This window comes from Bombina bombina, chromosome 3 (assembly GCF_027579735.1).
Source record: "Bombina bombina isolate aBomBom1 chromosome 3, aBomBom1.pri, whole genome shotgun sequence".
Taxonomy (NCBI): domain Eukaryota; kingdom Metazoa; phylum Chordata; class Amphibia; order Anura; family Bombinatoridae; genus Bombina; species Bombina bombina.
The window spans coordinates 1137092031-1137117752 of NC_069501.1; the positions used below are offsets into that span (position 1 = coordinate 1137092031).

Below are 25722 nucleotides of genomic sequence, written 5' to 3' on the forward strand. Positions count from 1 at the left end.
CAAGAGGGTCAGTTTATGACAACGGTGGATTTAAAGGATGCGCACCTGCATGTTCCCATTCACAGGGATCATCACAAGTTCCTAAGGTTTGCCTTTCTGGACAAGCACTTCCAGTTCGTGGCTCTTCCTTTCGGTCTTGCCACAGCTCTCAGAATTTTCACAAAGGTTCTGGGTTCGCTGTTTGCGGTGCTTTGGCTAAGAGGCATTGCAGTGGCGCCCTATCTGGACGACATCCTAGTCCAGACGCCATCCTTACAACAAGCAAGATAACACACGGACAGGGTGTTATCCTTCCTGCGATCTCACGGATGGAAGGTAAATTTGGAAAAAAGTTCCTTAGTCCCAAATACAAGGGTATCTTTCTTGGGAACCATAATAGATTCCCTATTGATGAAGATTTTTCTGACAGATGTCAGGAAATCAAAGATTTTCGATACTTGTCTAGCAGTTCAGTCCACTCCTCGGCCATCAGTGGCTCAGTGTATGGAGATAATTGGGCTGATGGTGGCGGCAATGGACATCATCCCGTTTGCTCGGTTCAACCTCAGACCTGTGCAGTTAAACATGCTCAGGCTATGGAACGGAGATTATGCGGACTTGCCTCCTTGAATACTTCTGGAACAGGAGACAAGGCATTATCTGCAATGGTGGTTGTCTCTGGATCATCTTTCCCAGGGAACATGCTTTCGCAGACCATCTTGGGTAATAGTGACAACAGATGCCAGCCTTCTAGGATGGGGAGCAGTCTGGGGCTCTCTAAAGGCTCAGAGGGTGTAGACTCAGTCAGAGTCTGTTCTTCCTATAAACATTCTGGAACTGAGAGCGATCTTCAATGCTCTTCTGGCCTGGCCTCAGCTAGCCTCGGTCAAATTTATCAGGTTCCAGTCGGACAACATAACTTCAGTGACTTACATCAATCATCAGGGAGGAGCAAGAAGTTCCTTAGCGATGACAGAGGTATCCAAGATAATTCAGTGGGCGGATGCCCATTCTTGCTGTCTGTCTGTGATTCACATCCCAGGGATCGACAACTGGGAGGCAGACTTCCTGAGCAGGCAGACCTTTCATCTGGGGGAGTAGGAACTCCATCCAGAAGTGTTCTCTGACCTGATTCTCAAGTGGGGTCAACCGGAATTGGATCTCATTGCATCTCGACAGAATGCCAAGCTCCCGAGATACGGGTCGAGGTCCAGAGACCCCCAGGCGGAACTGATAGATGCTCTGGCGGTCCCTTGGACCTTCAGCCTAGCATACCTATTTTCTCCGTTTTCTCTGCTTCCTCCGGTAATTGCTCGAATCAAGCTGGAGAGGGCATCAGTGATCCTCATTGCACCAGCTTGGCATAGCAGGATTTGGTATGCAGATCTGGTGGACATGTCATCTCTGCCACCTTGGAGACTTCCATTGAGGAAGGACATTCTAATTCAAGGACCCTTCCTTCACCGAAATCTAGTTTCTCTGAAGCTGCTTTGAAATTGAACGCTTAATTTTAGCAAAGTGGGGCTTTTCTGACTCGGTCATAGAGACAATGATTCAGGCTCATAAGCCTGTAACTAGGAGGATTTACCATAAAATTTGGCATAAATACCTCTACTCCATGAGTAGCCCTTGGATTCACACCAATAGAGTTAGGATTCCTAGAATTTTGTCCTTTCTCCAAGAGGGTTTGGAGAAAGGATTATCGACAAGTTCCCTAAAGGGTCAAATCTCTGCCTCATCTATTTTGTTACACAAGCGTCTGGCAGATGTTCCAGATGTACAATCATTTTGTCAGGCCTTGCTCAAGATCAGGCCTGTGTTCAACCCAGCTACTCCGCCATGGAGTCTGAATTTAGTTCTTAAAGTTCTTCAAGGGGCTCCGTTTGAGCCTATGCATTCCCTAGATATTAAATTGTTATCTTGGAAAGTTTTATTTCTTGTTGCTATTTCTTCTGCTCACAGAGTGTCAGAGCTCTCAGCATTGCAGTGTGAGTCTCCTTACCTTTTTCATTCAGATAAGGTAGTTTAACATACTAAATTAGGATTTCTTGCTAAGGTTGTTTCTGATCGGAACATTAATCAGGAGATTGTTGTTCCTTCCTTGTGTCCTAATCCTTCTTCTCAGAAGGAACGAGTTCTGCCCAATTTGGACGTGGTGCATGCTTTAAAGTTTTACCTGCAGGTGACTAAGGACTTTCGTCAGTCTTCTTCTTTGTTTTTGATTTTCTAAGGAAAGCGTAAGGGACAGAAAGCTACGGCTACTTCTCTTTCTTTTTGGCTGAAGAGTATCATACGTTTTGCATATGAGACTGCTGGACAGCAGCCTTCTGAGAGAGTTACGGCTCATTCCACGAGGGCTGTTGCTTCCTCATGGGCATTCAAAAATGAAGCTTCTGTGGAACAGATTTGTAAGGCTGCAACTTGGTCTTCTCTTCACACTTTTTCAAAATTCTACAAATTTGACACTTCTGCCTCGGCTGAGGCCGCTTTTGGGAGAAAGGTTCTTCAAGCAGTGGTGCCTTCCGTTTAGGTTCCCTGTCTTGTCCCTCCTGTATCATCTGTGTACTCTAGCTTGGGTATTGAATCCCATTAGTAATTAAGATGATCCGTGGACTCATCGTGTCATAAATTTATTTCTTTTTTGACACGATGAGTCCACGGCCCCGCCCTGTTTTTTTGTAAGACAGGTCATTAGTTATTATAAACTTCAGACACCTCTGCACCTTGTTGCTTCCTTTCTCTACTTTACTTTGATCGAATGACTGGGTTGGTAGGGAAGGGAGGTGATATTTAACAGCTTTTACTGTGGTGCTCTTTGCCGCCTCCTGCTGACCAGGAGGTGAATATCCCATTAGTAATTAAGATGATCCGTGGACTCATCCTGTCAAAAAATAAATAAATTTATCAGGTAAGCATAAATTTTCTTTTTTTACACTGCTGATGGTATTTATTTGTTCAATGTCATCTGATACCTTTTGTGAACCATGAATAATTCCTTGTACAGGTATACCCCGCTCATACAGCGGGTTAGGGACCGGAGCCCCGCTGTAAAGTGAAAACCGACTTAAAGTGAAACAAGGCAGTTTTAGCTTTCTTTTCACTTGCCAGTGTGTTTAAAAACTTGAAAACATGTCTGAACTAACATATATTAGGGGTGCAATAGTGCTACGTTTAGTTTAACCCTAGCACAGCACAATATTCAATTAGTATTCAATAAATACTGTACCTGTAAAATAGTGACAATTACTGTAGTAAAATTTGCCAGACTATAGCACTGAGACACAGATTGCACTGTAATGCTGTAGACGGTGAACTGTGCATAACAAAGTGTTGCCAGTTACTTTTCTGCAATCTCACGAAGATTACAGCACTGTTTCAAGGATTGAACTTCAGCACCACAAAGCACTGTATTAGCGAAGCGCTGTAAAGTGAAGCGCTGTAAAGTGAGGTATACCTGTATATTGTTTATATATATATATATATATATATATATATATATATATAATATTTTTTTTTATTTTAATTATTTTTTTTTTATGAATAATGGTTGTAATAGAGACATTTTCTATGAAGTTTTCATCTACTCTACATTTTCCATATAGTTTCATGCAATCTAGTTGTTACTATTATGGATATAAAGAAGTTGACTTATTAAGCATAAAAAATGAAAAGTGATTTTGGTCAGTGCATGAAATGTTAAAAGGAGAATAACTTTAAAATTAAATTTTTATGATGTAGATAGAACATGACATTTTAAACAACTTTCCAATTTACTTCTATTATGGAGTTTACTTTGTTCTCATGGCCTCATTTGTTGAAACACACACATATGTGTGTGTGTGTGTATATGTGTTTGTGTGTGTGTGTATGTATATATATATACATACATATACATACAGACCGTCATGGCCAAAAATATTGGCACCCCTGCGTTTCTGTCAGATAATGCACCACTTCACCCAGAAAATTGTTGCAATTACAGATGTATAGTCATTCTCATGTTTATTCCTTTTGTTTGTAGTGGTATAACACAAAAAAAGTGGAGAAAAAAAGCCAAATCTGGCACATTCCACACAAAACTCCAAAAATGGACTGGACAAAATTATTGGCACATTCACAAAATTGTAAGAAATCATTGCATTCCAAGTTTGTGTGCTCCTGTAATTTATAATTAAACTCACCTGTATCAATTAACAGAAATCACACCGGTAACCAGTTAAAATGCTGAAAAACCTTTTTGTTGTGTGTCACACTGAGTATGGAGAAGAGAAAGATCAGCAAAGAATTGTCTGAGGATTTGAGAACAAAAATTGTGGAAAGCATGGACAATCTCAAGGTTACAAGTCCATCTCCAGAGATCTTAATGTTCCTGTGTCCACTGTGTGCAACATTGTCAAGAAGTTTACAACCCATGGCACTGTAGCTCCCTGGATGTGGACGAAAGATAAAAATTGATCAGCAACTAAGGATTGTTTGAATGATGGATAAAGAAACTTGATCAACTTCCAGACAAATCCAAGCTGACCTTCAGGCACAGGGTACAAATGTGCCAGTTTGCACTATAAGTTGCCATCTGAATGAAAAGGGACGCTATGGTAGGAGACCTAGGAAGGACCCCACTGCTGAGACAGAAACATAAAAAAAAAGCCAGATTTGAGTTTGCCAAAACGTACATGAGGAAGCCAAAATCCTTTTGGGAGAATGTGCTGTGGACAGACGCAACAAAATTACAGCATTTTGGTAAAGCCCATAATTCTGCTGTTTTCAGAAAAAGAAATGAGGCTTTTAAAGAAAAGAATACAGTTCCTACATCAAACTTGGTGGAGGTTCACTGATGTTTTGGGGTTGCTTTGCTGCTTCAGGCATTGGATGTCTTGACTGTGTGCATTGTATTATGAAATCTGAAGACTACCAAAGAATTCTGTGGTGCAATGTAGGGCCCAGTGTCAGAAAGTTGGGTCTCCGTCAGAGGTCATGGGTCTTACAGCATTATTTTTATTATTATTATTATCAGTTATTTGTAGAGCGCCAACAGATTCCACAGCTCTAAAAGGACACACGTCAAAAAACACCCGGAAAAGGTTTAAGACAAAGCATTGGAGAGTACTGAACTGACCAGAAATGAGTCCAGATCTCAATCCCATAGAGCACCTGTGAAGAGATCTCAAAACAGCAGTTGGGAAAAGGAACTCTTCCAATCTGAGAGACCTGGAGCAGTTGGCAAAAGAAGAGTGGTCCAAAATTCCAGTAGAGAGGTGTAAGAAACTCATTGATGGTTACAGGAAGCGATTGATTTCAGTTATTTTTTTCGAGGGGTGTGCTAAGAAATATTAAATTGAGGGTACCAATAATTTTGTCCTGTCCATTTTTGGAGTTTTGCGTGGAATGTGTCAGATTTGGCTTTTTTTTCTCCACTTTTTTGTGTCATACCAATACAAACAAAATAAATAAACATGAGAATGTCCAAACATTTGTAATTGCAACAATTTTCTGGGCAAAGTGGGGCATCATCTGACAGAAATGCAGGGGTGCTATAGTAAACTGGAAAGTTGTTTCAAACTGTATGTGCTATGTGAATCATAAAAGGAAAAAAATAGCTATTCTGTCCCTTTAGTCTAAATTCTTTGTGCCGTTATATATATATATATATATATATATATATATATATATATATATATATATATATATATATATATATATATATATATATAGTAATTTGTGATTACTAATAATTTTTTCTCTCTCTTATTTTAGCTGCAGAAAATCCTTGGCACTAAAGAAGACTTAACGTTGACTGTTGGAAGCACATCTCCCCTGGTAATTTTTTCATTTTGTTTTTCTGTTTAACCATTTACACAGGTTACCCAGTTTAACAGGTTGATGTACATAAAGTTTTCTATTATTTAAACAAGAAACCAATGGTGATTTAAAAACGTGTAACAACTAAAAAGTATCGCCTATGACAACCAATTTGCATTTCTCCATGAAAAGTTTAACTATCTGCATCAGTATCTTTTTGCCAAAATTAAATTAAAGGGATATGAAACCCAATGTTTTTGTTTCATGATTTAGATAGAGCATGCAATGTTAAGCAACTTTCTAATTTACTCCTATTATACATTTTTCTTTGTTCTCTTGGTAGCTTTATTTGAAAAAGCAGGAATGTAAGCTTAGGAGCTGGTCCATTTTTTATGTTCAGCGTCTGGTTAGCACTTGCTTATTGGTGGCTACATTGCTGCTGCTGCTTCTTCAACAAATGGTACCAACAGAATGAAGTAAATTTGATAATACCAGTACATTTGAAAGTTGTTTAAAATTGTATTTTCTATCTGAATCCTGAAAGAAAAATGTGAGGTTTCATGACCCTTTAAAGGGATATTTCAGTCGAGGGCTACCCACAGTAGACATTTGTTTTAAACTTTAGTAATTTGTATAATAAGGCAACAGTTTTACAAGAAAACTGTTATCATAGATGACATATTTTAATTGTCTTTAACAGAGGGGTAAAAGGATGCCGGAAAAAACAGTCAGGAGTAACAAGAGAAACCTTCACAATAATGAATTCCTCTAAGGCAGTGGCATTATTCACAGACTTTGAATTGCCTCTCTGCTGCAAATCTTAGGAGACTTGAAAACCTCGCCCTCCTCTATAATGGATGCTGAAAACATGGGCCTAGTAGCTTTCTGAGACAAACCTAAGAGCAACCACCTCCACCTCTAAATCCCACAAACATATGTGAAATAGAGAGAGGAGGTGATGGTTTGCACAAACAAAAAAACAGCACAGCACAAGGATTGCCAGCTGTTCTCCACAGAAATAATAGTCAATCTGTTTATAAAAGGGCTCAATGGTAGTTTGGGTCACACAATATCCCCCTAAAAGCTCAACATTAGTTCCCACATTATATATTTCTTTCATACAGTTGATGAGAGTCCACAATCCATTACTCATGATAATTACTCTTCTCTACCACTAGGAGGAGGCAAAGAGTTCCAAACCTCAAGAGCCCTATAAAACCCCTCCCACCTCACACATACCCCAGTCTTTACATTGCCTCCACTAGAGGTGGTTGAAGAATGAAGTTGTGCATTTGATTCTTCAGAGAAAGGGGTTTTCATTCTATATTGAGGCCTGGTTTTCCCTCTGAGTACAGTGCTTGTCTGAGGGATGTATTTGCGGTGTGGTTTATGATTCTTTGTTTCGCCTCATGGGAAATTTTTCATAAACCCTCTATAATCGGTTGCAGGGGCTTGTCCTTTGCCTCCCTTTATGAATCTACAATATACTCCTATTCCATAACCTCTGCTGATATGTTTCAGTACTGGTTTGGCTGTTTTGACTGCTCTCCCACTTTCAAACGAGCATTAAAGGTGTTTCCCTATAGGATTCCTGCCATGGCTACCCTCAGGTGTCACGGGAATTGGTGCTGCAGCCTCTCCCTGTGGGATTCAGGTGTTTCCTACAAGATTTCCTCTACAGTACCCGTATATTGTTCACAACCAAGCAGTAATTTTACCCCTTGGCTGCCAGTAACATACAGATCAATAATTGCACATCTTTGGCTGCCAGTAACATATGTAAACAGAAGTTATTTGACCGATTGAATGTCCCTTACTTCTTCCTGCTACATATTTGCAGTGCATTGAGGCATACAAGGGCTTTTACATTTAGTGAACATTTTATGATCATTTTACTGGACAGCCTGCTAAAACCACTGGACTGTTCGGTTAAATACTGAATACCTTGCTCTTAAAGATTATAATTTAAACATCTGTAAATTCAACATTTCAACTTCAGTGCACACTGCAATAAGCTCACTGCCAAAACTCCTGCACAAAATATCCAATAATAAATAGCATTACATTGTGCTAAAACATCCCTTTATTGCATTTTTTTTCTGAAGCTGTATGACCTAAAAAAATGCAGTTAAGGCATGTTTTATTACAAAGTGCTACTAAATATTAATTGGAATTTTGTGCAAAGGGTTTGCAAAAAACAGGTAGCCAGATAAGGACCCTCTGAGATCATCATAACAGTCAGAGACAGTGTCTGGAGGAGTATTTTGCATTTTGAGACCCTAAAAACGCCAGTTAAGGGATGGCCGGCCTTTTCAATATAGAGCTTTTGTAAACCAGTGAATTACAAAGCAGAGTAAAGCCGAGCCTCTACGCTACATAAATCCAAAGAGACAGAATCGTTGCCGACAGGGAAGCGGTAGAGCAGCCATCTGCCTGTGAATGGCTCCGGACAGTTTGGGTTTCCATTTGTGTATTTGGGTTTGAGGCGGAGTCAAGCCTGGACATGCAAATGTCAGGGTTTGGTGGGAAACAGCCACAGCTAAAAAGGTGACATTGTGCATTTGTAACATACTGCGCAAGCCTACAGTTATTCTTCTCTTGCATATGTGTGTATCTTTGTGTGGGAATGTGTCTGCGTATAACTGTATTTGTGTCTCAGTGTCTTTCTTTGTGTGTGAGTCTGTGTGTGAAAGGGTAAGTGTATTTGAGTGTGCATGAGAGAGAATGTGTGTTAGTGTGAGAGAGTGTTAGGGTCTTTGTGTGTTAGAGAGTGTGTGTGTTTGAGAATGCGCGTGTGTGTGAGTGTGAAAGTGTATGAGACATGAGTATGAGATAGTGTGTGTGTGAGTGTAAATATCTATGTGGGAGTTTGTTTATTATGTGCTATTTATGCAAAAACAATATTGCTGTTCTGTGTACGGCATTAGAGTGTTCAGTTTTTGCCTGAACTAAAGGTGGCAACCCTAGAAGGGGGAATGGTATAGGCCGGAGGAAGGAACCCTGAAGACTTGTGGGAAATTTCTGCCAGCTCCAAATAGTTCAGTGTTCCATACTCGCATTTGTATAAATGTCAAAACAAAAAGGTGAAATAATTGTTACTAAAACATTTTTTCACATCACTTAAAGTGAATGTAAACTTTGATGAAATAGTGCCAGGTTTTTTTAAAAAATACTAATAAAATCAGAGGCACTTTCATTCATCAAAGTTTACATTGCAGGGGATTTTACAAATACTTACCACCTTCTCCTGAAACGCTGGATCGCCGATCCCCCCGCCTGCTTCTTCCTGCTGTACTTACACAGCAATGACTAAACCGGCTTCCTCCAATCACGGCATGTCCTCACCAGATGGACGCTCCTGGGGGAGAAGCCATGATTGGAGGAAGCCAGTTTCGTCATTGCTGACGAAGTACAGAGGACATGCAGACGGGGGATCGGCGATCCGGTGTTTAAGGAGAAGAAGGTAAGTTTTTTTTAAATTTGCTGCAATGTAAACTTTGATGAATGAAAGTGCCCCTGTTTTTTATAGTATTTGTAAAAACCAGGCACTATTTCATCAAAGTTTACATTCACTTTACGGGAGTAACTTTCTCTTGTTTGTAAAATGTTGCTAATTGTAACCTTGTAGCTGCTAATGGGAGATTGATATTGCGTACTGGCCTTATTTCTCTTTTTTATTAGTTTTTTCTCCATTACCTAGAATAACTACTTGTGCATCAAAAAAAAAACTATGATAGTCATAGAAGGAAGTTATTTTACCTTGTGAACAACATATATATACTTGCAGTGGCTTTGCCTGTGTGGCAGGGTTTACAATACCACTTTTATGATACAAACACAGAAAGGGGAAAAGTTTGTACGGTCCAAAATTGTAGCTAGTTTGGGCAGTGTGTAACAAGAAATGAGGGCGTGGCATAACCGCATTCTTGTAAGTGTGTTATTAATACTATGTCCCAGATGGTAAATAATTATTGGATTTATTTTTAACACTTGGCTGGATTAAGCCTTTTTACTGCTTCAGTAAGCCCAAAAATGCTGGATTATTTTAATGCCAAAACATTGAACGTGTTAGGTGTTAACAAAATGTTGGATCTTTGTGTGCCACAATGGTAAATTCTATTTAAGTACAAAATGTGTAATTCAACCTCATCTGGATGTAAATGACTAAATGCTTCTAATTTTAATATAACATTCTTTTGTCTTTAATCAGTCCCTGTAATTATTTTGGGAACAGTAAGGGAAAATCGGTGTCTGTGTTCATTTGTGAAATTATAATCAGTTTTATTCCTCGTCTCTCCCTCTGTTGTTCTTGCATATGCCGTCCTACATTGACATTATAAGTGTGGAATTTTTCTCTGTCTCCGTAGTCAATAGCCATTTATTTTTAAAACTGCAAAATCACTTTCTATCTTGGTCAGTGTTAGATTAGATAATCACATTTGGTATATAAATTTATAAAATAAAAAAATGCATTACTAAAACATGTCGCCTACGTGAAACATTTTATTAATGCGGAATCTCTGACTAAAGTCCCTTTTGTATAGTATATACATTTAAATAGTATTTGCAGTGATGCCATTTTATTCATGTTTTCTGAACTGTAAATTGTTGAACTGTTGAAGCCTTATGAGATGCCATTTTTAAACTTGAATTCTGTCCAGTGTTCTTGTGAGCAATACCTATTTTCCATCAAAAAAAATTTGAGCAGTGTGCGCAAAATATTTTGACTATGCAATTTTTTGCTATGTGACTAAAATGTGTGCACACTTTGTGTGTGTGTGTTATTTCGCTTACAACATTTTTAGGTTTGACTACACTCTAGAGTAAACTCACACACACTTTTTCAAACATTTACACACACACACTCTCAAACATTCACACCTTCACTCACACTCAAACATTTACACACACACACTCTCAAACATTCACACCTTCACTCACACTCAAACATTTACACACATACACTCTCAAACATTCACACCTTCACACTCTTTCAAACATTCACACACTCACTGTAACTCACATTTTCAAACATTCACACACCCTCTTTCTCAAAATATAGGCTTATTGCATAAATCCACAAATCAAAGAGACTATATATATATATATATATATATATATATATATATATATATATATATATATATATATATATTATATATACTATTCTTGTGGACATATATGGCTTTGCCATTGCTTTTTGGTAATTAGAAAGCTGCTATTTGAAGCTGCGCACCACACTTGTTAGCTGGTAAGGGTAATAGTATTTTAGAGTAACCATAACCCTTCCACCTGACATCTCCTACCTCCCTGATCCCTCCCAAACACCTTTCCCACCCCCCACCCGCACTCACATTCCTCACCACCATCTTAGCTACTGGCAGTCATCCAGTATGAAGATGTAGGGCTTCTTTTTTTAAATGTATTAATTGTATTTATTTTTTTATTTTATGCATTGTAGGATCCACACCTTACCCTTCTACTCCCTGATTCCTCCCAAAGAGCTCTTTAAAGGTCTACATCTTAGTCAGCTTAAAGGGACAGTATACACAAATATCCATATAACTGCATGTAATAGACACTACTATAAAGAATAATATGCAGGGATTCTGATAAAAAAAATCCAGTATAAAACAATTTAAAAACTTACTTAGAAGCTCACAGCTTAGCTCTGTTGAAAAGGTTACTGGAACACTCACTGCAAGTGGGAAATAACAGACACTACCCCCCTCCCCCTTCCTCTGCATATAAAAAGACTCTTTACACAAACAGGAGCAAGCTGGAGTAGTATACATCAGTATTCTCCTAACACTTTGGGGCTTGGTTAGGAGTCTGAAAATCAGAGCAATGTTATTTAAAAATAAGCAAAACTATACATTTAAAAAAAAAAAAAACGTTATGGGCTATATAAATAGATAATCAAAACAAGTGTATAATGTGCCTTTAAAGTCTTACCTTGGATTAAGCTGCAAAAAGTCGGTCTTATTGCCGTTATAAAGTTCATGATTTTGCATTTGTTAGGGAAATATGTAGCAGGGTTAGTCTTGAAAAATCTGCAGGGTACATTTCCAGGTCTGAGAATTCGAAAAAAGCCACAATTTTGAGAGCTAAATTACATGAAAAGTATTCATTATAAATTATGAGTATATTTCAAAGTTGCTTTACTACACACAACTAAATATTTTATAAAACAATGTTAAGGGTACTCTCAACCCTTTCAGGTATCTTCCAGCTTATCTGCAGCTTTGCAAAACAGAGAGCAGTTATTTATGCTCAGGTGTTGGTTTGCTAGAATAGATGTCCAGAAGACATGATATCTAAAGGGAATTAAGCATTTCTTTGTGTTGTTAAACTACAGCATTTAAAAAAAAATGGTTAGGTATAGAAATGCAACAATGAAAACCTATTTCCTAATATTAAAGGACTATTAGATACAGTAGAACTGCATCATTAATAAATTTACAACGGTTTCGATTTACAACCATTCCTTCTGGAACCTAACCCCGGCGTAAACCGAGGGCTACCTGTATACATATACAGTGTGAACTCTTGCATATATGCTCAGTAGTAGGAGCTAGTACCTCAGAAATTGTGTGTGTAAAAAGACAGTGCGCAATTTAATAATGGAAGTAAATTGGAAAGTCTCTTAAAATTGCATGATCTATCTGAATCATTAAAGTTTCGTTTTGACTTTCGTGTCCCTTTAAAGGGACACTGAACCCAAAAAATTTCTTTCGCAATTCAGATAGAGCATGACATTTTAAGCAATTTTCTAATTTACTTCTATTATCAAATTTTCTTCATTCTCTTGGTATCTTTATTTGAAATGCAAGAATGTAAGTTTATATGCCGGCCCATTTTTTGTGAACAACCTGGGTTGTTTTTGCTGATTGGTGGATAAATTCATCCACCAATAGAAAGTGCTGTCCACAGTCCTGAACCAAAAAAAAAGCTTAGATGCCTTCTTTTTCAAATAAAGATAGCAAGTGAACGAAGAAAAAATTGATAATAGGACTTAATTAGAAAGTTGCTTAAAATGGCATGCTCTATCTGAATCACGAAAGACAAAATGTGGGTTCAGTGTCCCTTTAACAAAAGTATTCTGTTATTAAATGTAAAACCTTTTTTTTTTACATGGTCAATACATAGACTAGTTTACTGTATTTGGAAGACAGCATAAATATTTCATTTGCGGGAAAGACCTACAGGTTGTGCAAAACAAAAGAATGTGCGTTCATTTAAGGTTATAGTCTTTGTAGTTAGTTCTCTAAGAAATAGAAGCTCTTTTTTCACATTTCAAAGAAGCCTGTGTTCTGTAGAATTTAAAACTGATGTATTACTCCCACTAACATTGTGCTTGGAAATGTGCCAAACCCACCTTGGAATTTCAGCTGATAAAGCGAGCAGCAAACAAGTTGGTGCATATTTATTATAAATGCAGGGATAGGCTTTGTCATCTAAGATAAGCCAAGATAGGTATTGTTTATATGTGTCTCCATCCCATCAATATCTTGGAGAGCTCTGCGCTGAGGAGCGTCCTAGTCTTACTAACATCATCTCCAATTTAAAAGTGTTATTACAAGAATGTGCTGCTAATCAGCCAAGATTTCTGCGCAACACAAAAGACAGGGGAATTTTTGAGTCATGTTTAGAGCAAGATCTACAAATATAAGTTTAATACCTTAGACACGTTTTTACAGCCTTAAATTCTTTAAATCCTTCCTTAATATATAGGTTGCAGCTAGAAAAAGTGTCTAAAATTAATCCGTGCGAGTCATGGCAGGCTAATTCTGCTTTGTTCCGCTTTAATAGCAAGCTGCGGCTGCCTTGGCATTGAACGGGTTATATTTGACTTTAAATAAACAAATTGGTTGTAGGAATTTAGCTAGATTAGTGATAGTACTTTACCTCTGTTATGCATAACACACAATCTAATCTATAATTCTGTGCTATATGTTCTCCTTTGTTTTGTGAATAAACTTATCATGTACATAAACGTGAAACGCCACTTCTTAAGTCTAAATTATACTTTACATTTTACATATGCAGTAAACGTTGAACACATGATGAACTTACGGGGTCTGGTTTCAGATGATGCTGAAAGCTAAATAACCATTAGTATTAAATCTCATGAAAAGACTCTCATCTTTCATCTTACCTCTTCAGCGGGATAAAAGACACAGTGGCTATTTAGATGTTATAAGAATAGTCCTGTTGAAATCCCAAAGTCTCCCACCCACAAAAAAACTCTCTTCATGTTTCTTAGTGTTTTTGTTGGGTTCAAAGAATGCCACGATTCTGAGTGCTGAGAGAATACAAACGAAATCCATAGCACATTGTTTGGCTCTAAGCTTTGGAAAGATGGACTTGTTAACATGAAGTGTGCTCTTTGTTTTTGTCTCAGGCTATTTAGTTGTCTTTCATGGATAAGTTAGCAAACAGGACACAAAATGTTACATTTTCTATTCCTTTTAACTTTTGAACTATTTTTCCTGCAATCTGGTGGATGTTGATTTCAGACTTGAACAGTTTTGCCCTTAGAGTATTATACTTTCAGAAAATGTTTTGGAAGTGTGTTGATTTTGAGAGAGAGTTGGGTTATAAAAATCATTTATTTTCCTTGTTAGGTCTTATTGCATTTAACCCCTTAAGGACCCTGTACATTGCTGGTCTTTCTATGGGTTACGCGTTACTAATAGCGCGGTTTTGCCGACAGTGATGAGAATGCGCTATTTCCAGTGACTAGAAGGGAGGGTATAATAGCTATTATAAACAAGAAAACCCTTAAAGGGACAGTCTAGGCCAAAATAAACTTTCATGATTCAGATAGAGCATGTAATTTTAAACAATTTTCCAATTTACTTTTATCACCAATTTTCCTTTGTTCTCTTGGTATTCTTAGTTGAAAGCTTAACCTAGGAGGTTCATATGCTAATTTCTTAGACCTTGAAGACCACCTCTTTCAGATTGCATTTTAACAGTTTTTCACCACTAGAGGGTGCTAGTTCACATATTTCATATAGATAACACTGTGCTCGTGCACGTGAAGTAATCTGGGAGCAGGCACTGATTGGCTAGACTGCAAGTCTGTCAAAAGAACTGAAAAAAGGGGCAGTTTGCAGAGGCTTAGATACAAGATAATCACAGAGGTTAAAAGTATATTATTATAACTGTGTTGGTTATGCAAAACTGGGAAATGGGTAATAAAGGGATTATCTATCTTTTAAAACAATAAAAATTCTGGTGTAGACTGTCCCTTTAATGACCAGCGAAATAAATGGTACATTGCAGTCATTAAGGAGTTAAGATAAATATATTGGGGGGGGGGGGTTCTCCTTATCACTGTCTATCATCATACTGCTTTTTCCTAAGGACCATTAAATGTAGTAGAATTGCATTAAAAAAAATGCAATAACACCGACTTTTAAATGAACAGAACACTAGATATTTTTTTTCATACAAATTTCAACATTTTTGTAAATTTGCTGGCTGCTATATCATGTGACAACCATCAGCCAATCACAGACTCGTATATGTATACACTTTGAACTTTCGCACACGCTCAGTAGCAGCTGTACATATGAAAAGGTTGTGTACAATTTCATAAATTGGAAAGCCTTCTCTATTTGAATCATAAAAGTTTAATTTTGACTTTAGATTCTCTTTATTAAACAAGTGTAATGAATGATATTGCAAACTACCAACTCATTTATTTTTTCCCAATATATCCAGTGCCGTCTTTAACACAGGGTAAAAGGGGCAGCTGCCCAGGGCCCAGTCTTTAAGGAGGGGCCAGACTGCTGATGTAATATGACATGGGGGGCACACACAGTCAGTTCTAATACTGTCACAGTCAAAAGTTCTCTGCTTATATTTAATTGTGAGAAACTGTGACGGACAGTGCTGTCTCATGTGACATGCTAAGCTAGTGCCATGTGCTGTTTTAGATGTGCACTGTGCAGCACTGAATGCTAAGCCCTAACTCGGCATCCAGCCAATCCCGCTGCATCAGAAAAGGTCCTGCTGGGGTTACCACTGTTACCAGGTAACTGCTCTGGTGGTGGGGATTGTTTCTGGGTAGGGCTGACTGTAGGCGCATGCAGCAGAAAGGCACATGAGGATTTGAGCATCTGTTCTGCTCTCTTCAGTCTTGAGGCTGTGTGACTCGTCTCACACTGCATCCATGCAGCCTTGGACAGACAGCATCCAGTCTGCTGGTCCCCTTAGCCCTGCTCTTTCTGCTGTGGCCCTAAGATCAACTAACTGAAGTTTGTTAGGGGAACAGTGCTGTGTAGAAAGGTGTCAGTGGGAAGAATAAGTGAGTGTATACACGCCCCTTCCACATGCATCATCGTCTAGTGCAGGGTGAGAGGGAACCTGTTCCTAGCAAAGAAGTGACGTGCTGCTGTGGCTGATGTATAGTGTCATGCTAATAATTCACACATTAAGTTAAGGTTTATTTTTATAGGGGTTTTTTCTCTCTGTCTCAGATTTTACAGCTTCCAGTAGTAGTTCTGCACCTCCTCAGTCTTTACCTTGCTTTGCTCCAGTTGGCTGCCCTAAATCTCTTTAACCAGCTAACCTCACACCAGAATCGCATTCAAAAGCATATTAAATTAATCCACAGAGTTGGCATTTTTTCCCATTCCTGAAACTGTCATTTAAGGAATTTGATCAATTTTGCTTTATATGTTGTTTTTTCTCTTACATATTGCAAGATGTCTCACGTTGCATCTGAGTCAGAAGATACTACAGGAAAATCGCTGTCTAGTGCTGGATCTACCAAAGCTAAGTGTATCTGCTGTAAACTTTTGGTAGCTATTCCTCCGGCTGTTGTTTGTATTAATTGTCATGACAAACTTGTTAATGCAGATAATATTTCCTTTAGTAAAGTACCATTGTCTGTTGCAGTTCCTTCAACATCTAAGGTGCAGAATGTTCCTGATAACATAAGAGATTTTGTTTCTGAATCCATCAAGAAGGCTATGTCTGTTATTTCTCCTTCTAATAAACGTAAAAAATCTTTTAAAACTTCTCTCCCTACAGATGAATTTTTAAATGAACATCATCATTCTGATTCTGATGACTCTTCTGGTTCAGAGGATTCTGTTTCAGAGATTGATGCTGATAAATCTTCATATTTATTTAAAATGGAATTTATTCGTTCTTTACTTAAAGAAGTATTAATTGCTTTAGAAATAGAGGATTCTGGTCTGCAGTAATTTCCAAAGAATGGGATAAATTGGGTAATTCATTTACTACTCCTAAACGTTTTAAGCAATTATATCCTGTACCGTCTGACAGGTTAGAATTTTGGGACAAAATCCCTAAAGTTGATGGGGCTATTTCTACCCTTGCTAAACGTACTACCATTCCTACGTCAGATGGTACTTCGTTTAAAGATCCTTTAGATAGGAAAATTGAATCCTTTCTAAGAAAAGCTTATCTGTGTTCAGGTAATCTTCTTAGACCTGCTATATCATTGGCTGATGTTGCTGCAGCTTCAACTTTTTGGTTGGAAACTTTAGCGCAACAAGTAACAAATCATGATTCTCATGATATTATTATTCTTCTTCAGCATGCTAATAATTTTATCTGTAATGCCATTTTTTATATTATCAGAGTTGATGTCAGGTTTATGTCTCTAGCTATTTTAGCTAGAAGAGCTTTATGGCTTAAGACTTGGAATGCTGATATGGCTTCTAAATCAACTCTACTTTCCATTTCTTTCCAGGGTAACAAATTATTTGGTTCTCAGTTGGATTCTATTATCTCAACTGTTACTGGTGGGAAAGGAACTTTTTTACCACAGGATAAAAAATCTAAAGGTAAAAACAGGGCTAATAATCGTTTTCGTTCCTTTCGTTTCAACAAAGAACAAAAGCCTGATCCTTCATCCTCAGGAGCAGTTTCAGTTTGGAAACCATCTCCAGTCTGGAATAAATCCAAGCCTGCTAGAAAGGCAAAGCCTGCTTCTAAGTCCACATGAAGGTGCGGCCCTCATTCCAGCTCAGCTGGTAGGGGGCAGGTTATGTTTTTTCAAAGAAATTTGGATCAATTCTGTTCACAATCTTTGGATTCAGAACATTGTTTCAGATGGGTACAGAATTGGTTTCAAGATGAGACCTCCTGCAAAGAGATTTTTTCTTTCCCGTGTCCCAGTAAATCCAGTGAAAGCTCAAGCATTTCTGAATTGTGTTTCAGATCTAGAGTTGGCTGGAGTAATTATGCCAGTTCCAGTTCCGGAACAGGGGATGGGGTTTTATTCAAATCTCTTCATTGTACCAAAGAAGGAGAATTCCTTCAGACCAGTTCTGGATCTAAAAATATTGAATCGTTATGTAAGGATACCAACGTTCAAGATGGTAACTGTAAGGACTATCTTGCCTTTTGTTCAGCAAGGGAATTATATGTCCACAATAGATTTACAGGATGCATATCTGCATATTCCGATTCATCCAGATCATTTTCAGTTCCTGAGATTCTCTTTTCTGGACAAGCATTACCAGTTTGTGGCTCTACCGTTTGGCCTAGCTACAGCTCCAAGAATTTTTACAAAGGTTCTCGGTGCCCTTCTGTCTGTAATCAGAGAACAGGGTATTGTGGTATTTCCTTATTTGGACGATATCTTGGTACTTGCTCAGTCTTTACATTTAGCAGAATCTCATACGAATCGACTTGTGTTGTTTCTTCAAGATCATGGTTGGAGGATCAATTTACCAAAAAGTTCTTTGATTCCTCAGACAAGGGTAACCTTTCTGGGTTTCCAGATAGATTCAGTGTCCATGACTCTGTCTTTAACAGACAAGAGACGTCTAAAATTGATTGCAGCTTGTCGAAACCTTCAGTCACAATCATTCCCTTTGGTAGCCTTATGCATGGAAATTCTAGGTCTTATGACCGCTGCATCTGACGCGATCCCCTTTGCTCGTTTTCACATGCGACCTCTTCAGCTCTGTATGCTGAATCAATGGTGCAAGGATTACACAAAGATATCTCAATTCATATCTTTAAAACCGATTGTTCGACACTCTCTAACGTGGTGGACAGATCACCATCGTTTAATTCAGGGGGCTTCTTTTGTGCTTCCGACCTGGACTGTAATTTCAACAGATGCAAGTCTCACAGGTTGGAGAGCTGTGTGGGGATCTCTGACGGCACAAGGAGTTTGGGAATCTCAGGAGGTGAGATTACCGATCAATATTTTGGAACTCCGTGCAATTTTCAGAGCTCTTCAGTTTTGGCCTCTTCTGAAGAGAGAATCGTTCATTTGTTTTCAGACAGACAATGTCACAACTGTGGCATACATCAATCATCAAAGAGGGACTCACAGTCCTCTGGCTATGAAAGAAGTATCTCGAATTTTGGTTTGGGCGGAATCCAGCTCCTGTCTAATCTCTGCGGTTCATATCCCAGGTATAGACAATTGGGAAGCCGATTATCTCAGTCGCCAAACGTTGCATCCGGGTGAATGGTCTCTTCACCCAGAGGTATTTCTTCAGATTGTTCAAATGTGGGAACTTCCAGAAATAGATCTGATGGCGTCTCATCTAAACAAGAAACTTCCCAGGTATCTGTCCAGATCCCGGGATCCTCAGGCAGAGGCAGTGGATGCATTATCACTTCCTTGGAAGTATCATCCTGCCTATATCTTTCCGCCTCTAGTTCTTCTTCCAAGAGTAATCTCCAAGATTCTGAAGGAATGCTCGTTTGTTCTGCTGGTAGCTCCGGCATGGCCTCACAGGTTTTGGTATGCGGATCTTGTCCGGATGGCCTCTTGCCAACCGTGGACTCTTCCGTTAAGACCAGACCTTCTGTCTCAAGGTCCTTTTTTCCATCAGGATCTGAAATCCTTAAATTTAAAGGTATGGAGATTGAACGCTTGATTCTTGGTCAAAGAGGTTTCTCTGACTCTGTGATTAATACTATGTTACAGGCTCGTAAATCTGTATCTAGAGAGATATATTATAGAGTCTGGAAGAATTATATTTCTTGGTGTCTTTCTCATCATTTTTCTTGGCATTCTTTTAGAATACCGAGAATATTTCAGTTTCTTCAGGATGGTTTAGATAAGGGTTTGTCCGCAAGTTCCTTGAAAGGACAAATCTCTGCTCTTTCTGTTCTTTTTCACAGAAAGATTGCTATTCTTCCTGATATTCATTGTTTTGTACAAGCTTTGGTTCGTATAAAACCTGTCATTAAGTCAATTTCTCCTCCTTGGAGTTTGAATTTGGTTCTGGGGGCTCTTCAAGCTCCTCCATTTGAACCTATGCATTCATTGGACATTAAATTACTTTCTTGGAAAGTTTTGTTCCTTTTGGCCATCTCTTCTGCCAGAAGAGTTTCTGAATTATCTGCTCTTTCTTGTGAGTCTCCTTTTCTGATTTTTCATCAGGATAAGGCGGTGTTGCGAACTTCTTTTGAATTTTTACCTAAAGTTGTGAATTCCAACAACATTAGTAGAGAAATTGTGGTTCCTTCATTATGTCCTAATCCTAAGAATTCTAAGGAGAAATCGTTGCATTCTTTGGATGTTGTTAGAGCTTTGAAATATTATGTTGAAGCTACTAAATCTTTCCGAAAGACTTCTAGTCTATTTGTTATCTTTTCCGGTTCTAGAAAAGGCCAGAAAGCTTCTGCCATTTCTTTGGCATCTTGGTTGAAATCTTTAATTCATCTTGCCTATGTTGAGTCGGGTAAAACTCCGCCTCAGAGGATTACAGCTCATTCTACTAGGTCAGTTTCTACTTCCTGGGCGTTTAGGAATGAAGCTTCGGTTGATCAGATTTGCAAAGCAGCAACTTGGTCCTCTTTGCATACTTTTACTAAATTCTACCATTTTGATGTATTTTCTTCTTCTGAAGCAGTTTTTGGTAGAAAAGTACTTCAGGCAGCGGTTTCAGTTTGAATCTTCTGCTTATGTTTTTCATTAAACTTTATTTTGGGTGTGGATTATTTTCAGCAGGAATTGGCTGTCTTTATTTTATCCCTCCCTCTCTAGTGACTCTTGTGTGGAAAGATCCACATCTTGGGTAATCATTATCCCATACGTCACTAGCTCATGGACTCTTGCTAATTACATGAAAGAAAACATAATTTATGTAAGAACTTACCTGATAAATTCATTTCTTTCATATTAGCAAGAGTCCATGAGGCCCGCCCTTTTTTGTGGTGGTTATGATTTTGTATAAAGCACAATTATTCCAATTCCTTATTTTATATGCTTTCGCACTTTTTTATCACCCCACTTCTTGGTTATTCGTTAAACTGAATTGTGGGTGTGGTGAGGGGTGTATTTATAGGCATTTTGAGGTTTGGGAAACTTTGCCCCTCCTGGTAGGAATGTATATTCCATACGTCACTAGCTCATGGACTCTTGCTAATATGAAAGAAATGAATTTATCAGGTAAGTTCTTACATAAATTATGTTTTTAAACAACTTTCCAATTTACTTCTATTATCTAATTTGCTTGATTCTCTTGATATCCTTTGTTGAAAGCATATTTAAATAGGCTCAGTAGCTGCTGATTGGTGGCTGCAGATAGATGTCTCGTGTGATTGGCTTACCCATGTGCACTGATATTTCTTCAACAAAGAATATCTAAAGTATGAAGCTAATTAGATAGTAGAAGTAAATTAGAATGTTAATTAAAAGTTGATTCTTATCTAAATCATGAAAAAATGTTGGTTTAATATAACTTTGAAAGGAAACTAATCATTCAGAACTCTTTTTTCTTGTGATCCCTTTCATTCCTGCATTAAAGGACCAGTAAATACAGTCCATTTGCATAATAAACACATTTATGATAAAAAAAGACATTGCAATAGCACTTAGTTTGAACTTCAAATGAGTAGTATTTTTTTTTGGACAATTTTCATTATTTCACTCCCCCTGTATCATGTGACAGCCATCAGACAATAACAAATTGCATCTTTATTTTTCAACATTCTGAAATAGACTTGAAGCAGTTTGGTAGGTCTATTGATAAAGTCAGGGATCTAAGACATTTCATTAGTCTTAAGTTTCCCTGTGTTTTAGGGGGGAGGGGGAACGGGGCCATTATTACTCCATTAACCTCATCAAACACCATGCTGGTGCCTAGTTGTGAGAGTTGATCACCATTACAATTAATTTGATCAGAGGATGAGATATGGGCTCTCATCTGTCTGCATTGTTTACTTGGTGCCATTATTAGTGTGGTTCCAAATAAAAACAGTGCACTTCACCCTCACCCATTGTGGGTTTGATTATCTGGTATTTTTTACAATAAAAGTTTTGTTTTGCATTTGGTTGGATACTTGTAATTATTTTGATTTGTTGTTGTTCCATCGCCAACTTTTGCTATTCAGGGGGCTTCTGTGTTGGATGCAATGACTTGGAGGAATAATGTATTACTGAATACGAACTCCCTACAGCACTGTAGGAGTACAACTTATATTTCCTATATTATAAGGCGTGTGCAGTTTTAAGATCTCAGCTCACCTAATTAGCAACTGATTATTTGTAGCACCTAAAATAAGGTATGTATGTGCATACTTGGCATATGGGGCATACCAAAATCAAAAACTGTTCTTCTCAAGTGAGCTCAGCCTGAAAATTATATCTACAGATAGTCATTAATCTGCAGAACATGTGCTGGTCCCACAAATTACTGTGTTTGGCTCGATAAACCTCATTGTTGCTAGCAGGATATATATATATATATATATATATATATATATATATATATATATATATATATTCGCTGGAATAGAAGGAGAAACGATTTAGACTTAGAAATATTATCTACCAAGCATTTTTTTCCTTGCTTAAACAAATTCTAAAATAATTTTTAAACCAACGCAGAACTACTTTTGGCATAAAAAGAAACATTCAAACAAAATATAAAGAAACAATTTATTTACAAAACCAGACTTCAAGAAAAATCCTGTCTGTTGACCTGTCCTGGTTTAATAGTTATGTTAAAAATGTAATTAATGAAGATTTTAAAAAGTTGCGGAAGACACACCTGGATTAAGGTGTATACAAAACCCACCCCCTTGTCATTTAATATAGTTTTGAAGGATGCCTGTTATCACAGTGCATTTTGACAGTTTTTCACACTTAGACAGTGCTAGTTCATGTGTGTCATATATATATCTATATATAACATTGTGCTCACTCCTGCAAAGTTATTTATCACTCAGCACTGATTGGCTAAAATGCATGTCTGTCAAAAGAACTGAGATTAGGGGGCAGTCTGCAGAGGCTTAGATACAAAGTAATCACAGAGGTAAAAGTGTATTAATATCACAGTGTTGGTTATGCAAAACTGAGGAATGGGTAATAAAGGGATTATTTATCTTTTTAAATATTATTTTTCAAGTAGACTGTCCCTTTAAGTTTTATTCTGGCAGTTATAAGCCTGGGCAAATCTGGCTCCCTGTTTATCTAGTCTCTTCACTTAATATTAAACCAACTCTGGAAGTTTTATGACATCATGCTAGATAAGCTTCCCGCAGAGACCACTGCCTCCTTGTCCTTATAGAGCTGTGACAGGAATGGACACTGCATAAATTAAGTTTAAAAAAATAAATAAAAAGTAAAATCCATTTAAATAGATGAATAATACATATTGCAATGGTTTCTACTAATTATAAGCCACTGCTTAGTGTTTTATTATTACAATAGTGAAGCAGAACATTTAATATCCCTTTTAAGGAGTGACATTTCAGTATGCCTTGTTTCATAAGGACTAAACTGAATATATTTATTAAAGGGACACTGTTTTGTTACAATTGTTTTACGTAATGTTTTCCAATTCCTTTTTATATCAGCTGTAGAGTTTTTTGTTTGTTTGCTTTTTTTTTGCTATTTGAAATAGCTGTTTTGCTTATTGAAACCACCACCAATAGTTTTAATGAACATGCCCATTCAAATGGACTGTGCCTGCAGGAAGAACAGACATCCTTATGTTATCTCTATACACCAAGACCAATATTTAGCTACTGACATTTTTATTGTGGGTGGTGGTTTGAGTGAGCAAAATCAGTTGTTTAAATTACAAGAATAAACCTAAAGAAGTAATTACAATTACAAATACATTTAAAACACTGCAGCTGATAACTATTTGAAAACAATCCTTCAGAAGCTAATTCATTTTTAAGGTTGAATCAATGGTTTTAATCTCTTAGATGTCTAGAGGGTATTACCTATACACTTATGGTTTTGAATAAACATGCTGTGAATGGTGCACGATTGTCAGGGTGCCAGGAATCAGACTGAGACGAGAAGTGCAAAAATAATCACAACTTTTATTAATAACAAAAAATAATAAAAAGTCCACAAGTCAAATAACAAGCCAGGAGTCAAAGCCAGAGCTGGTAGTCAGACGAGCCGAGTCAGGAGCCAAAACAAGTAGTCAGACGAGCCAGAATCAGGAACAAGGAGAACAGCAAAGTCAGGAACAAGCCAGGGATCAGGAACCGGAAGGGACGTCAGACAGCCAGGTAATACACAGGAACAGGAACTCACAAACAGGTCTGGGACAATGCAAGGGCTAAGCATACTGAACAGAGGCCCTTTAAATAATAAGTGATGACATCACAATTCTGAGACTGCAACCTGTCTCACATGAATGATGTACACTAGTCTGGCCATAAGAGGGTGTGCAGGAAATGAGCAGCATCACACACTCTGTACCAGATTCAGTAAGAGAGGTGAGTAAAATGGCTGCCAGCAGCACATGGCAAACAAAGCAGGGAACAAACCCTGACAACGATGCATTGTTGTACATGTAAATGTTGTGATGATTTTATCCCCTTTTCTTTTTTTTCTTTTATCTCTTCTTTTATCTATTATTTTTTTTTATTATTTAGAATGGCACTATGTAACATAATTTCTTGGAATATACGGGTTATAATCACCCCAATAAAAAGAAAAATGATTTTAAACTATCTAAAGAAATTAATAATATAGATATAGATATATAGCCTTCTTGCAGGAAACATACCTACAGCAAAAGAATTAGGCAAACTAAGATATGGTTGGGTTGGTGAGGTAAAAGCAGCCCCTTGCACAAAAAGGGTGTTGCGCCCCTAATTAATAGAAAACTTAAATACAAGATTATAAATCAAGAACTAGATCCAGAGGAGAGATTTGTTATAGTACAGATAGAAATAAATGGGAAACATTTTATTTTATGCAACGTATATGGTCCAAATAATGGCGACAGGAAATTTTGGAATAGGTTACAGAGGAAACTGCTCAATTATGTGGGCTATAACCTGATTATAGCAGGTGATTGTAATTTAGTTTCGCAGTTCCCTCTTGACCGATTTCAGCAAGGGAGAAAACAGATATCAGCACCTAAACGTGACATCATAACTTTAAAGAATTTCAGGAATGTACTCAATTTAAAGAACATATGGAGAATTCATAACCCGGATGTTAAAGACTTTACTTGCGAATCTAAAACCCATAAGACATTCTCTAGAATTGATTTCTTTTTAGTTAATGATCAATTATTAGGTCAAGGTTTATAGTCTGATATCTCTCCCATATCTATTCCGGATCATGTACCAGTCAGATTGAGTATCCCACTTAATGGCTTTCCATATAAGGGAACCGCATTTTTTTTCCCTAGGTATCTCTTCTCCAATATAAATTTAAAAAATTGGTTAAAAAATAAATGGAGATAATATGAATCTTTTAACCCCTTAACGACCGAGGACGTGCAGGGTACGTCCTCAAAAAAAAGGCAGTTAATGCCTGAGGACGTACCCTGCACGTCCTCGGTGTGGAAAGCAGCTGGAAGCGATCCTGCTCGCTTCCAGCTGCTTTCCGGTTATTGCAGTGATGCCTCGATATCGAGGCATCCTGCAATAACCATTTGTAGCCATCCGATGCAGAGAGAGCCACTCTGTGGCCCTCTCTGCACCGGACATTAACGGCTACGTTTGAGG

General features: G+C 37.8%; 1 protein-coding gene across 1 annotated transcript in view; it reads left to right on the forward strand.

Moving 5' to 3' along the window:
- Positions 1 to 25722, forward strand: part of MICU2 (mitochondrial calcium uptake 2) — an 811360-nt gene that overhangs the window by 611521 nt on the left and 174117 nt on the right. The window contains exon 7 of the mRNA XM_053708516.1: positions 5734 to 5796. Coding sequence (XP_053564491.1) covers positions 5734 to 5796 — 63 coding nt within the window. The remainder of the gene's footprint in view (positions 1 to 5733; positions 5797 to 25722) is intronic.